Below are 13,927 nucleotides of genomic sequence, written 5' to 3'. Positions count from 1 at the left end.
GGGGGAGTAGGAAGCAGAGAAAGAAGAAAAAGAGGAGAAAAAGAAACATCGAAAACAATGCAAAATGAACATGTATAACTTACCGAGCCAAAGACCCATTGTACGCTTCGTACGGGTCCGTATGTTTGAGCTCCCGTATGGGGTATTAAGGGAGAGGAATTCTTCCTTATGCTCAAAACTGACTATAATGGCTCGGTGGAGGGCACGGCTCCGAACACCAAGGGGCCCACCGACTAATCAGGGGGGGGGGCGACCAAGGGGGTCGTAGCATCAAATAACCGTAATGGACCATCTTAGAATCTAATAAACAGAAAGAACATATGCTCAATTATATAAGCTCAGTATGAAAAGGAACTTTTAAACCTCTAAACTAGTATGCACAACAGTAGAAAATGACATGTAGCAACCCATCAGTGCAGCTGTGAAGGAACGTTCACGAAGGGTCATGTGTTGCAGAGGTTCTCGCCGGGACTGTCGACCAAAGGCGTCGAGGTGCTCGCTGTGGGAGGGGTGAGTTTGGAGTGCGTCTGAGATCTGGTGCCTCCTGCGGGGAGGAAGGTTTATCGGACTCCGGAGGAGGTAGATTAAGTCTCAGAAGAAGCCGATGAGCCTCCTCCTTGGATCGTGCTAGCAGTCTCTTCCCATCAAGCTGCACAATTAGGGCAAAGGGATAACCCCATCTGTAGCGGATTTGATTATCCCTGAGGATTTGGGTGTACACCCTCAGATCGAAGCGCCTCTTAAGAGTAGTAGGGGATAAGTCCTGAAACACCAATAGCTTTTGCGTTTCAAACAGACACAAGTCCTTGTTCCGGGCAGCCGTCAAAATTCTGTCCTTAGTTTTGAAGTAGTGACAGCATAAAACTACGTCTCTTGGAGGGGACGAAGTTGAGGGCTTTTGGCGCAGGGAGCGATGAGCCCTGTCTAGGAGGAACTGCTCACGCGGGACATCCGGCAGGAGGTGTTGAAAAAACCGGAGGAGGAAATCTTCCAGTTGTGCTGGTTCCACCGACTCCGGAATATATTTAATACGCAGGTTATTACGTCGCGCGCGGTTATCTGCGTCCTCCTGTTGGTCTTGGAGTAGGTAGATATCTTCCTGCATAACGTGGACCGAATGTTCTAGTTCCTGCTGGAAGGTAACGACTTCATCAATTTTCTGTTCAACATCATTAGTGCGGGCCCCGAGATCAGATATCTCCGCCTTGAGACCGGAGATGGCTCTATGGATCTCCGAGTGGAAAGCCTGTTTCAACGATTTCATCTCCGTTAGGATGGAGGAGATGCAATCTTTCATGGAGGGGTCTAGGACAGGCGAGTCTTCCTCAGATTCCGAAACCGGGGCAGGAGGGGGGGCGGCTGGTAATTTACTTGCACTAGACTTCATCTTAGAAATAAAGGAAGATATTTAGGCAGAAGATGTAGCTTTCTTGGACTTGGACTTAGGCATGGTGTGTGACAGTCCCGGAGATAGAAGGGGTCATAGGTCAGAACTGAGCAATAGCATAAGTAGTTAGTGATCCATCACGAGACGGGAAATGAGAATAAGCATAAGCACAAGAACAAGACCCCCAGGGTCGCGCCCACAGGCATTCAGCAGCACATTCCCCTGCTCAATAGTATCATAGAAGACTGGGGTATAATGCAGGCGTAGTCGTAGGCAATGGCCAGGAGATGGCGCCCCCGGACTGTAGATTGTAATACAGAAAAGTCCAGAACAGTAGTGAAATATCAGAAAACCCCAGCAGTCTGTATTAAGATTCAATACTGAGAGGAAGGGGGGGGTCCGAGCATATAGAGCCCCTGTAGGGAGAGATGGGGGCACCTCCCTGAGCCCAGCTTAACACAAAGGCAGGGGGGGGGGGGGGGTGCTAGCATTTGTGAGGGTCAAGATGGCCGCAGCCAGGGCCTGCAAAGGGTACCTTGTCTTCCTGGGGCCGTGGAAGGGGTTCCCCTGCATCCAGATGGGGCTCGCAGGTCAGGGGCCACCCAGCAGGTCACACTGGAGGAGGTCCGAGGGCCCCAGAGCGCCCCGAACCGTCCCGGGCGTGGAGCTCACGAGTGGGGTCGGCAGCAAACTCGAGCCCCTGGCGCTGAGTTGGAGTGGAGGCCGCAGCAGGTGGAATATCGTGAAAGGCCGGACCGTCTTGTGGAGCTGCTACGCCAGGTGATAATAATAATGCCCCCGGGAAGAGACAGGTGACGGCAGGGCCGGGACCGAGGACCAGCCCCGGGGTGAAGGTTGCAGTGGAGCTGTGTTGCTGTGTCCCCTTTGGCGGACAGCTCAAAGCAGCCAGCAGCGGTCGTCCGCTGGTGATTAGTGCGGGTGTTAGTGGGGGGGAGTAAGCTAGGGGAGCGGCTCACCTCTGCCGTTAGTGAGAGTCGTCGGGCCGCGCGTCCGCTACTCCGCTACGGGTCCCGAGACACAAGATGGCCGCCGCCCCCGGAGCTCCGGCCGTTCCTCTTCTCTCCCGCAGTGTGGGGTGTCTCAGTGGTCTGGAGAGGGGGTCCGATCTCAGGGGGCCCAAGCAAAGGCACGCCGGGGACGGACCCGGGGCTGAAGCTCCGGACGGCCCGCCGCGTGAGTGTCCAAAATTTAGGCCTCGGCTTCGGAGTGGTGGGTAGGCCGCAACCCGCGGGAGCCAGTATACCGGCTCCCCGATTCCGCAGCGCTAGCCCACCACAGAAGAGTGTTCCCTCAGTCAGGGGGGTCGAGTTTGGAGGGGTCTCTCGAGACAGGAGATGAATATTGAGGATATATTTCCTCAGTTACTGTGGAGCTCACAGTTTGTGCTGCCTTACAGTTCAGCCTCCAGGCCACGCCCCCCTATACACTGTAATTTTTTTAAATCTGATACCAATACCTTGTGAGAAGAGAGAGCACTTACTATTATTAGGGGCATACTTACAAAATTCATTCTGCCTTTAAAAGATGCGGAAACAGCTGTTTGTAACAAGATAAAAACAGTAATTATCAGAGCTTTCTCCTGCTTTCCGCTACACAGCCCTTGCAGGAGCTTTGCCATACAGTAGTTGTCTATGGCGGTCCAGTATGTAATACCGGCGGTCAGGAAACCAGCGCCGGAATCCTTGCAGCGAGTCCCTTTGCTCACCATTCTATTATATTTCCCCCTGACCGGCGGCATTACGCAGGCTGTCAGGATTCCGACGTCGGTCTCCTTACCTCCAGTAAATTAACTACATCCTGTCTATGGGTGTGGTACATAATAAACTCCGATAAGCTTAGCTTTTCAGATTGGGTTAGCCCACTAATCTATTGGAGCAGCCCTGCCGGGGAAGGACCTTACCATTACTCTGGATTGTTGTGATTGCCATTGCAACTTTTGCAGACTGCGCATGTGGTTGGAACATGAAAGTAAAGTGATCACATAACCCAGTAACTCCGAAACTTTCTTAATTCATGGCAGCATAGAATATCAGCATTTTTTCTCTGCACCCCTAGCCAGGGATGTAGACAGAAATTTGTGGGCTCCATAGCAATATTTTGAAGGGGCCCCTGTCCCAATGCTTCTAGAGATACACCAGTTGTAAATTGTATGCCCCATAATAGTGCCCTAGTTCATTGTCTGAGCCATAGTAGTGCTTTAGTCAATGTTATGCCACATAGTAGTGCCCTAGTTCGCATTATGTCACATTGTAGGGCTGCCAGTACACATTATGTAACACAGTAACCCCTCATTTTTATTATGACATACAGTGCCCCAGTTCATATTATGCCACATTACAGTGCCCACAGTTCGTATTATGTAACATTATAATTAGAGATGAGCGGGTTCGGTTTCTCTGAAACCGAACCCGCACGAACTTCATGTTTTTTTCACGGGTCCGAGCAGACTCGGATCCTCCCGCCTTGCTCGGTTAACCCGAGCGCGCCCGAACGTCATCATGACGCTGTCGGATTCTCGCGAGACTCGGATTCTATATAAGGAGCCGCGCGTCGCCGCCATTTTCACACGTGCATTGAGATTGATAGGGAGAGGACGTGGCTGGCGTCCTCTCCATTAGAAATTAGATTAGAAGAGAGAGAGAGATTGTGCAGAGTCAGACAGAGTTTACCACAGTGACCAGTGCAGTTGTTGTTAGTTAACTTTTATTTATTTTAATATAATATATCCGTTCTCTGCTATATCCGTTCTCTGCCTGAAAAAAAACGATACACAGCAGCAGCCAGTCACACAGTGTGACTCAGTCTGTGTGCACTCAGCTCAGCCCAGTGTGCTGCACATCAATGTATAAAAGGCAAAGCTTATAATAATTGTGGGGGAGACTGGGGAGCACTGCAGGTTGTTATAGCAGGAGCCCCCAGGAGTACATAATATTATATTAATTTAAAATTAAACAGTGCACACTTTTGCTGCAGGAGTGCCACTGCCAGTGTGACTAGTGGTGACCAGTGCCTGACCACCAGTATAGTAGTATATTGTTGTATGTATTGTATACTATCTCTTTATCAACCAGTCTATATTAGCAGCAGACACAGTACAGTGCGGTAGTTCACGGCTGTGGCTACCTCTGTGTCGGCAGTCGGAACTCGGCAGGCAGTCCGTCCATCCATAATTGTATTACAATATATACCACCTAACCGTGGTATTTTTTTTTCTTTCTTTATACCGTCGTCATAGTGTCATACTAGTTGTTACGAGTATACTACTATCTCTTTATCAACCAGTGTACAGTGCGGTAGTTCACGGCTGTGGCTACCTCTGTGTCGGCAGTCGGCAGGCAGTCCGTCCATCCATAATTGTATTATTATTATAATATATACCACCTAACCGTGGTTTTTTTTTCATTCTTTATACCGTCATAGTGTCATACTAGTTGTTACGAGTATACTACTATCTCTTTATCAACCAGTGTACAGTGCGGTAGTTCACGGCTGTGGCTACCTCTGTGTCGGCAGTCGGCAGGCAGTCCGTCCATCCATAATTGTATTATTATTATAATATATACCACCTAACCGTGGTTTTTTTTTCATTCTTTATACCGTCGTCATAGTGTCATACTAGTTGTTACGAGTATACTACTATCTCTTTATCAACCAGTGTACAGTGCGGTAGTTCACGGCTGTGGCTACCTCTGTGTCGGCAGTCGGCAGGCAGTCCGTCCATCCATAATTGTATTATTATTATAATATATACCACCTAACCGTGGTTTTTTTTTCATTCTTTATACCGTCGTCATAGTGTCATACTAGTTGTTACGAGTATACTACTATCTCTTTATCAACCAGTGTACAGTGCGGTAGTTCACGGCTGTGGCTACCTCTGTGTCGGCAGTCGGCAGGCAGTCCGTCCATCCATAATTGTATTATTATTATAATATATACCACCTAACCGTGGTTTTTTTTTCATTCTTTATACCGTCGTCATAGTGTCATACTAGTTGTTACGAGTATACTACTATCTCTTTATCAACCAGTGTACAGTGCGGTAGTTCACGGCTGTGGCTACCTCTGTGTCGGCAGTCGGCAGGCAGTCCGTCCATCCATAATTGTATTATTATTATAATATATACCACCTAACTGTGGTATTTTTTTTTCTTTCTTTATACCGTCGTCATAGTGTCATACTAGTTGTTACGAGTATACTACTATCTCTTTATCAACCAGTGTACAGTGCGGTAGTTCACGGCTGTGGCTACCTCTGTGTCGGCAGTCGGCAGGCAGTCCGTCCATCCATAATTGTATTATTATTATAATATATACCACCTAACCGTGGTTTTTTTTTCATTCTTTATACCGTCGTCATAGTGTCATACTAGTTGTTACGAGTATACTACTATCTCTTTATCAACCAGTGTACAGTGCGGTAGTTCACGGCTGTGGCTACCTCTGTGTCGGCAGTCGGCAGGCAGTCCGTCCATCCATAATTGTATTATTATTATAATATATACCACCTAACCGTGGTTTTTTTTTCATTCTTTATACCGTCGTCATAGTGTCATACTAGTTGTTACGAGTATACTACTATCTCTTTATCAACCAGTGTACAGTGCGGTAGTTCACGGCTGTGGCTACCTCTGTGTCGGCAGTCGGCAGGCAGTCCGTCCATCCATAATTGTATTATTATTATAATATATACCACCTAACCGTGGTTTTTTTTTCATTCTTTATACCGTCGTCATAGTGTCATACTAGTTGTTACGAGTATACTACTATCTCTTTATCAACCAGTGTACAGTGCGGTAGTTCACGGCTGTGGCTACCTCTGTGTCGGCAGTCGGCAGGCAGTCCGTCCATCCATAATTGTATTATTATTATAATATATACCACCTAACCGTGGTTTTTTTATACCACCTAACCGTGGCAGTCCGTCCATAATTGTATACTAGTATCCAATCCATCCATCTCCATTGTTTACCTGAGGTGCCTTTTAGTTCTGCCTATAAAATATGGAGAACAAAAAAGTTGAGGTTCCAAAATTAGGGAAAGATCAAGATCCACTTCCACCTCGTGCTGAAGCTGCTGCCACTAGTCATGGCCGAGACGATGAAATGCCAGCAACGTCGTCTGCCAAGGCCGATGCCCAATGTCATAGTACAGAGCATGTCAAATCCAAAACACCAAATATCAGAAAAAAAAGGACTCCAAAACCTAAAATAAAATTGTCGGAGGAGAAGCGTAAACTTGCCAATATGCCATTTACCACACGGAGTGGCAAGGAACGGCTGAGGCCCTGGCCTATGTTCATGGCTAGTGGTTCAGCTTCACATGAGGATGGAAGCACTCAGCCTCTCGCTAGAAAACTGAAAAGACTCAAGCTGGCAAAAGCACCGCAAAGAACTGTGCGTTCTTTGAAATCCCAAATCCACAAGGAGAGTCCAATTGTGTCGTTTGCGATGCCTGACCTTCCCAACACTGGACGTGAAGAGCATGCGCCTTCCACTATTTGCATGCCCCCTGCAAGTGCTGGAAGGAGCACCCGCAGTCCAGTTCCTGATAGTCAGATTGAAGATGTCAGTGTTGAAGTACACCAGGATGAGGAGGATATGGGTGTTGCTGGCGCTGGGGAGGAAATTGACCAGGAGGATTCTGATGGTGAGGTGGTTTGTTTAAGTCAGGCACCCGGGGAGACACCTGTTGTCCGTGGGAGGAATATGGCCGTTGACATGCCAGGTGAAAATACCAAAAAAATCAGCTCTTCGGTGTGGAGGTATTTCACCAGAAATGCGGACAACAGGTGTCAAGCCGTGTGTTCCCTTTGTCAAGCTGTAATAAGTAGGGGTAAGGACGTTAACCACCTCGGAACATCCTCCCTTATACGTCACCTGCAGCGCATTCATAATAAGTCAGTGACAAGTTCAAAAACTTTGGGTGACAGCGGAAGCAGTCCACTGACCAGTAAATCCCTTCCTCTTGTAACCAAGCTCACGCAAACCACCCCACCAACTCCCTCAGTGTCAATTTCCTCCTTCCCCAGGAATGCCAATAGTCCTGCAGGCCATGTCACTGGCAAGTCTGACGAGTCCTCTCCTGCCTGGGATTCCTCCGATGCATCCTTGCGTGTAACGCCTACTGCTGCTGGCGCTGCTGTTGTTGCCGCTGGGAGTCGATGGTCATCCCAGAGGGGAAGTCGTAAGCCCACTTGTACTACTTCCAGTAAGCAATTGACTGTTCAACAGTCCTTTGCGAGGAAGATGAAATATCACAGCAGTCATCCTACTGCAAAGCGGATAACTGAGTCCTTGACAACTATGTTGGTGTTAGACGTGCGTCCGGTATCCGCCGTTAGTTCACAGGGAACTAGACAATTTATTGAGACAGTGTGCCCCCGTTACCAAATACCATCTAGGTTCCACTTCTCTAGGCAGGCGATACCGAGAATGTACACGGACGTCAGAAAAGACTCACCAGTGTCCTAAAAAATGCAGTTGTACCCAATGTCCACTTAACCACGGACATGTGGACAAGTGGAGCAGGGCAGGGTCAGGACTATATGACTGTGACAGCCCACTGGGTAGATGTATGGACTCCCGCCGCAAGAACAGCAGCGGCGGCACCAGTAGCAGCATCTCGCAAACGCCAACTCTTTCCTAGGCAGGCTACGCTTTGTATCACCGCTTTCCAGAATACGCACACAGCTGAAAACCTCTTACGGCAACTGAGGAAGATCATCGCGGAATGGCTTACCCCAATTGGACTCTCCTGTGGATTTGTGGCATCGGACAACGCCAGCAATATTGTGTGTGCATTAAATATGGGCAAATTCCAGCACGTCCCATGTTTTGCACATACCTTGAATTTGGTGGTGCAGAATTTTTTAAAAAACGACAGGGGCGTGCAAGAGATGCTGTCGGTGGCCAGAAAAATTGCGGGACACTTTCGGCGTACAGGCACCACGTACAGAAGACTGGAGCACCACCAAAAACTACTGAACCTGCCCTGCCATCATCTGAAGCAAGAAGTGGTAACGAGGTGGAATTCAACCCTCTATATGCTTCAGAGGTTGGAGGAGCAGCAAAAGGCCATTCAAGCCTATACAATTGAGCACGATATAGGAGATGGAATGCACCTGTCTCAAGTGCAGTGGAGAATGATTTCAACGTTGTGCAAGGTTCTGATGCCCTTTGAACTTGCCACACGTGAAGTCAGTTCAGACACTGCCAGCCTGAGTCAGGTCATTCCCCTCATCAGGCTTTTGCAGAAGAAGCTGGAGGCATTGAAGAAGGAGCTAACACGGAGCGATTCCGCTAGGCATGTGGGACTTGTGGATGCAGCCCTTAATTCGCTTAACAAGGATTCACGGGTGGTCAATCTGTTGAAATCAGAGCACTACATTTTGGCCACCGTGCTCGATCCTAGATTTAAAGCCTACCTTGGATCTCTCTTTCCGGCAGACACAGGTCTGCTGGGGTTGAAAGACCTGCTGGTGACAAAATTGTCAAGTCAAGCGGAACGCGACCTGTCAACATCTCCTCCTTCACATTCTCCCGCAACTGGGGGTGCGAGGAAAAGGCTCAGAATTCCGAGCCCACCCGCTGGCGGTGATGCAGGGCAGTCTGGAGCGACTGCTGATGCTGACATCTGGTCCGGACTGAAGGACCTGACAACGATTACGGACATGTCGTCTACTGTCACTGCATATGATTCTCTCAACATTGATAGAATGGTGGAGGATTATATGAGTGACCGCATCCAAGTAGGCACGTCACACAGTCCGTACTTATACTGGCAGGAAAAAGAGGCAATTTGGAGGCCCTTGCACAAACTGGCTTTATTCTACCTAAGTTGCCCTCCCACAAGTGTGTACTCCGAAAGAGTGTTTAGTGCCGCCGCTCACCTTGTCAGCAATCGGCGTACGAGGTTACATCCAGAAAATGTGGAGAAGATGATGTTCATTAAAATGAATTATAATCAATTCCTCCGCGGAGACATTGACCAGCAGCAATTGCCTCCACAAAGTACACAGGGAGCTGAGATGGTGGATTCCAGTGGGGACGAATTGATAATCTGTGAGGAGGGGGATGTACACGGTGATATATCGGAGGGTGAAGATGAGGTGGACATCTTGCCTCTGTAGAGCCAGTTTGTGCAAGGAGAGATTAATTGCTTCTTTTTTGGGGGGGGTCCAAACCAACCCGTCATATCAGTCACAGTCGTGTGGCAGACCCTGTCACTGAAATGATGGGTTGGTTAAAGTGTGCATGTCCTGTTTTGTTTATACAACATAAGGGTGGGTGGGAGGGCCCAAGGATAATTCCATCTTGCACCTCTTTTTTCTTTTCTTTTTCTTTGCATCATGTGCTGATTGGGGAGGGTTTTTTGGAAGGGACATCCTGCGTGACACTGCAGTGCCACTCCTAGATGGGCCCGGTGTTTGTGTCGGCCACTAGGGTCGCTAATCTTACTCACACAGCTACCTCATTGCGCCTCTTTTTTTCTTTGCGTCATGTGCTGTTTGGAGAGGGTTTTTTGGAAGGGACATCCTGCGTGACACTGCAGTGCCACTCCTAGATGTGCCCGGTGTTTGTGTCGGCCACTAGGGTCGCTAATCTTACTCACACAGTCAGCTACCTCATTGCGCCTCTTTTTTTCTTTGCGTCATGTGCTGTTTGGGGAGGGGTTTTTGGAAGGGACATCCTGCGTGACACTGCAGTGCCACTCCTAGATGGGCCCGGTGTTTGTGTCGGCCACTAGGGTCGCTAATCTTACTCACACAGCTACCTCATTGCGCCTCTTTTTTTCTTTGCGTCATGTGCTGTTTGGGGAGGGTTTTTTGGAAGGGACATCCTGCGTGACACTGCAGTGCCACTCCTAGATGGGCCCGGTGTTTGTGTCGGCCACTAGGGTCGCTTATCTTACTCACACAGCGACCTCGGTGCAAATTTTAGGACTAAAAATAATATTGTGAGGTGTGATGTGTTCAGAATAGGCTGAAAATGAGTGTAAATTATGTTTTTTGAGGTTAATAATACTTTGGGATCAAAATTACCCCCAAATTCTATGATTTAAGCTGTTTTTTAGGGTTTTTTGAAAAAAACACCCGAATCCAAAACACACCCGAATCCGACAAAAAAAATTCGGTGAGGTTTTGCCAAAACGCGGTCGAACCCAAAACACGGCCGCGGAACCGAACCCAAAACCAAAACACAAAACCCGAAAAATTTCCGGCGCTCATCTCTAATTATAATGCCCTCCAGTTCATTTTATGTCATATCACAATGATCAAGACCAGGGGCATAACTAGATGTATTGTAGGCCCAAAGGCAAAAGTTTGTAAGGACCCTTATGTATCTACTAATAAAAAATGTATATATCACATGTAACTGTGACAGGGAAGGTGGCCCCTCTAAGTTCTGGGCTCAGTAGCAGCTGCACTGTCTGCACCTATGGTAGCTACGCCCTTGCCCCTAGTTCTAGGCCAAAAGTTTCTTATTGAGAAAGTTAGAAAAAAAATATTAAATTATGTATATTGTGCTTACCTATTATCCATTGGCTCAGTTATGTCACATACATTATGATTGGCTGCCACCAGCACTGGTTCTGCCTATCACATTGACTGACCACCAGTATGGCAAGTTATCTGAGCCCATGTCCCAGCTACAGTATTGAAGCTTCATACATTCTCCTGACAAAATATTCCTTATTACTGTGATATGCAGATATATAACAAATTTGTATACATCTTCCCCTATGTCAGCCCAGACAACTGTTATGTTGTTTTCTACAGTACATATAGGGCTTCCTTTTGATAGTGTATTAAATAATAACTGTTTATTTACAGGCTTTTATAAGGTCACAATCTTTATGGTAAACTAAGGGCCAAATTTATTTAGCCATGTTAAATTAACGGGATTGAAATAAGGGTGGTGGTCTAGGGCTTTATCGCCTGAGGCTATTTAATTCCAGACCCTTTTTCACCCAAACTCCTTTCCAACACCCGTTAAATGAAGTTCATAGATTTATGCATTAACAGGGTTACAGAACCCACTAACCTGATAGTTATTGGGATTGTTTTTGCTTTTGTTCAGACATGCAAAAAAATCCCCAATAAGTGCAGTGCTTCGGGCTGACTTCAGGGCTAATTGATCCCTGGAGGATACATTACCGCAGCTATATGACTTTTCTCCTAAGTGGGGGTATGGGGCTAGGAATATATATATATATATATATATACACACATTATATACATTATATATAAAATGTATGTATAAAATGTTAGAGGTGAATATTCTATTTAGTCAGTTTGAAACTGTTTGCAGTCTGTGTTACGTTTCTGCATTATTGCATGAGCTTGTGTGTGTGGCATTGTGTCAGTAACACACACAATTGGTGACATCATTTGGGGGGTAGATGGTGGAGGCTGAACAGAATTTCTGGGAGAGACCAGGGCCTTTTATATTGTAATTATACATTTTTACTTTTTTTTTTTTTTTGATTGGTGGTGCGGGGGAGCCTGGCATGTCAGGATTTGATATTGGATTTTCTCTAATGATGTTTCAGCAACTATATCTACATTATGTGATGATATAATATGTCAGTATATACAGTATATGGTTAATATATTCAGCCAAGCACTTTTATCTGATATTAGCTCTCATTACACTCCATACATATTAGTAGCAGAGTGTGGAGGGTTCTTGCCTGGCTTACGTAACTAGATGATGTACTGTACTTAGCAAACATTACAGATTACAAGAAACGATGCAGCATTCAACATAATTAGTTACAGTCATATTTTTAGCTTGTTATTTCGATCTTTGAGTACGTCAAATTATCTTGGATCCATTTTCCCTGCTTCTTGTCTCTTTCATATATATAACTAGTGGCTGATTTCCACTAATTTCGCTAAGAGAGTTCATATTAATGTATACAGATCTAGCAGCCCTCCTTTTTGCCGCAAAGCCTGCAAATGCATCGCAATGGCGACTCAGTGTGCCCGGGTGTGAATAGTCGAACCCGCAATTGCACAATGCATATGTGTGCTGCTACATCTGTATGACCGTATAATTTGTCTGTGTTTAGTGGTCTATTCGCTACAAATGCTGGAAATGTGGAATTTTTTTTAATGTAATATGCAATAATAAAACAAAACATTAAAAAAATCTAAAGTATTAATTATGTGTAATTAATATATATTTTTTTTGTTTTTTTATCCTTATGTCCAGATTCCACGGCACATCAAGACTCTACCATATTACACCTATGATCAGCCCATGGTCGGATATTGCCAGACACACAAGACACTCCTTGTAAATAAGGGCTACGATGGGACATCTCCGGAGAGAAGAGAGACAACAAATCTAGAGCTTAGTAGGGACCAGAGCTATATCTCAACTATAGCTCGCTCAGCAGCACCTGCCATATATATTGAGAGGATACCAAACCAGTAACATCAGGAGGCTTGTTTTTGGATCGTGCGCCTTGGGAGCAGTGGACAGAGGACACATACTGACTCCAGATGGCGGGGATTCCCTGTAGATGTTTTGTTCTCTTGGAATAACAAACATAAATAAATAAATAGCGCAAAACTAAAAACATTGAGCACGGAACAGATTTATGGTCGCAGGGCCACCAAACTTAACAGGATGGTTTAGAAACAGCAAGGGGTATATTTTTGGCTTTAAAGGATTATCTAAACCCCACCGGTGTAAAAAAAATAAAAAATAAAAAAAAGGTAAATAAAGTAAATAAAATAATAAAACTTAAAAAAAAATCTAAAACTGGATTCATGTAAGGGATTTCTTAGCCAGTTTTGGATCCACTCCCGCTGCGTATGGGAGTTAATTCAGCTTGTACATTTGGTTCCCTCTTTTTCTACACGTTGCATGGTTCCAATACAGATGAACCAAAAGGGGTAGACTGTGGGTATTTTGGGGATAGGGAATGCTTCTTGTTTCATGTTGAATAACCCAGTGGATCTCTTTCGACTGTGTTTATTTCCTGTTTTCCTGTTAGAAAGGTTTGCTTTTTATCAGACTGCCAGCCACAGGGGACAGTGTTCGGGAGAGGCCAACCTCAATCAGAGTCACTCCCGTGGTCTAGAATCAAGACAGAGCAGGCTGTGGGAAGCCATCGTCTGGCCCTTTCACACGCATACAAGGATTATCATTCCCACATTGATTTATTTCGATTTTATTGACGGTTTCAAATCACAAAAGAGTATCAAATTGTTTTGTTTTTGTTTTTTTAAAAAACAACTTATGATCAGTTATAGCTTTTGTGTAGTTTTTACCAATAAAAAAGTCTGAAAAACATGGTGCATACAGTATAAATTGTTCTGCTATCTGTGGCGTTTATGATGTTCTAGGGCCTGAAGAACCAAAGATTCTTATTTGGAGCTACCTGTATACATATATGTCTCAGTTGTATGGTTCTGTGAGACAATTCAGGAACATTTTTCCTTTTTACTCTTAACAAGGCACACTCAATTTGTCACCTTGTCTTTGGGTAGTACGGAAGAAGTAC

General features: G+C 45.9%; 1 protein-coding gene across 2 annotated transcripts in view; it reads left to right on the top strand.

Annotated features, from left to right (window-relative positions):
- The window catches only part of LRRTM4 (leucine rich repeat transmembrane neuronal 4), an 871,250-nt gene extending 857,534 nt beyond the window's left edge, over positions 1 to 13,716 (top strand). Inside the window, exon 3 of one of the 2 annotated variants that reach the window (XM_063932048.1) lies at positions 12,628 to 13,716. In XM_063932048.1, the coding sequence (XP_063788118.1) occupies positions 12,628 to 12,852 (225 nt within the window). In that variant the 3' untranslated portion in view covers positions 12,853 to 13,716. The remainder of the gene's footprint in view (positions 1 to 12,627) is intronic. The other variant, XM_063932049.1, reaches the window with a different exon arrangement.
- The last annotated feature ends 211 nt before the right edge of the window (positions 13,717 to 13,927 follow it).

The sequence above is a fragment of the Pseudophryne corroboree genome, chromosome 6, assembly GCF_028390025.1.
Source record: "Pseudophryne corroboree isolate aPseCor3 chromosome 6, aPseCor3.hap2, whole genome shotgun sequence".
Classification (NCBI taxonomy): domain Eukaryota; kingdom Metazoa; phylum Chordata; class Amphibia; order Anura; family Myobatrachidae; genus Pseudophryne; species Pseudophryne corroboree.
Note: the sequence above shows the minus strand (reverse complement) of the source record. Positions and strands in the feature narration are given on the sequence as shown.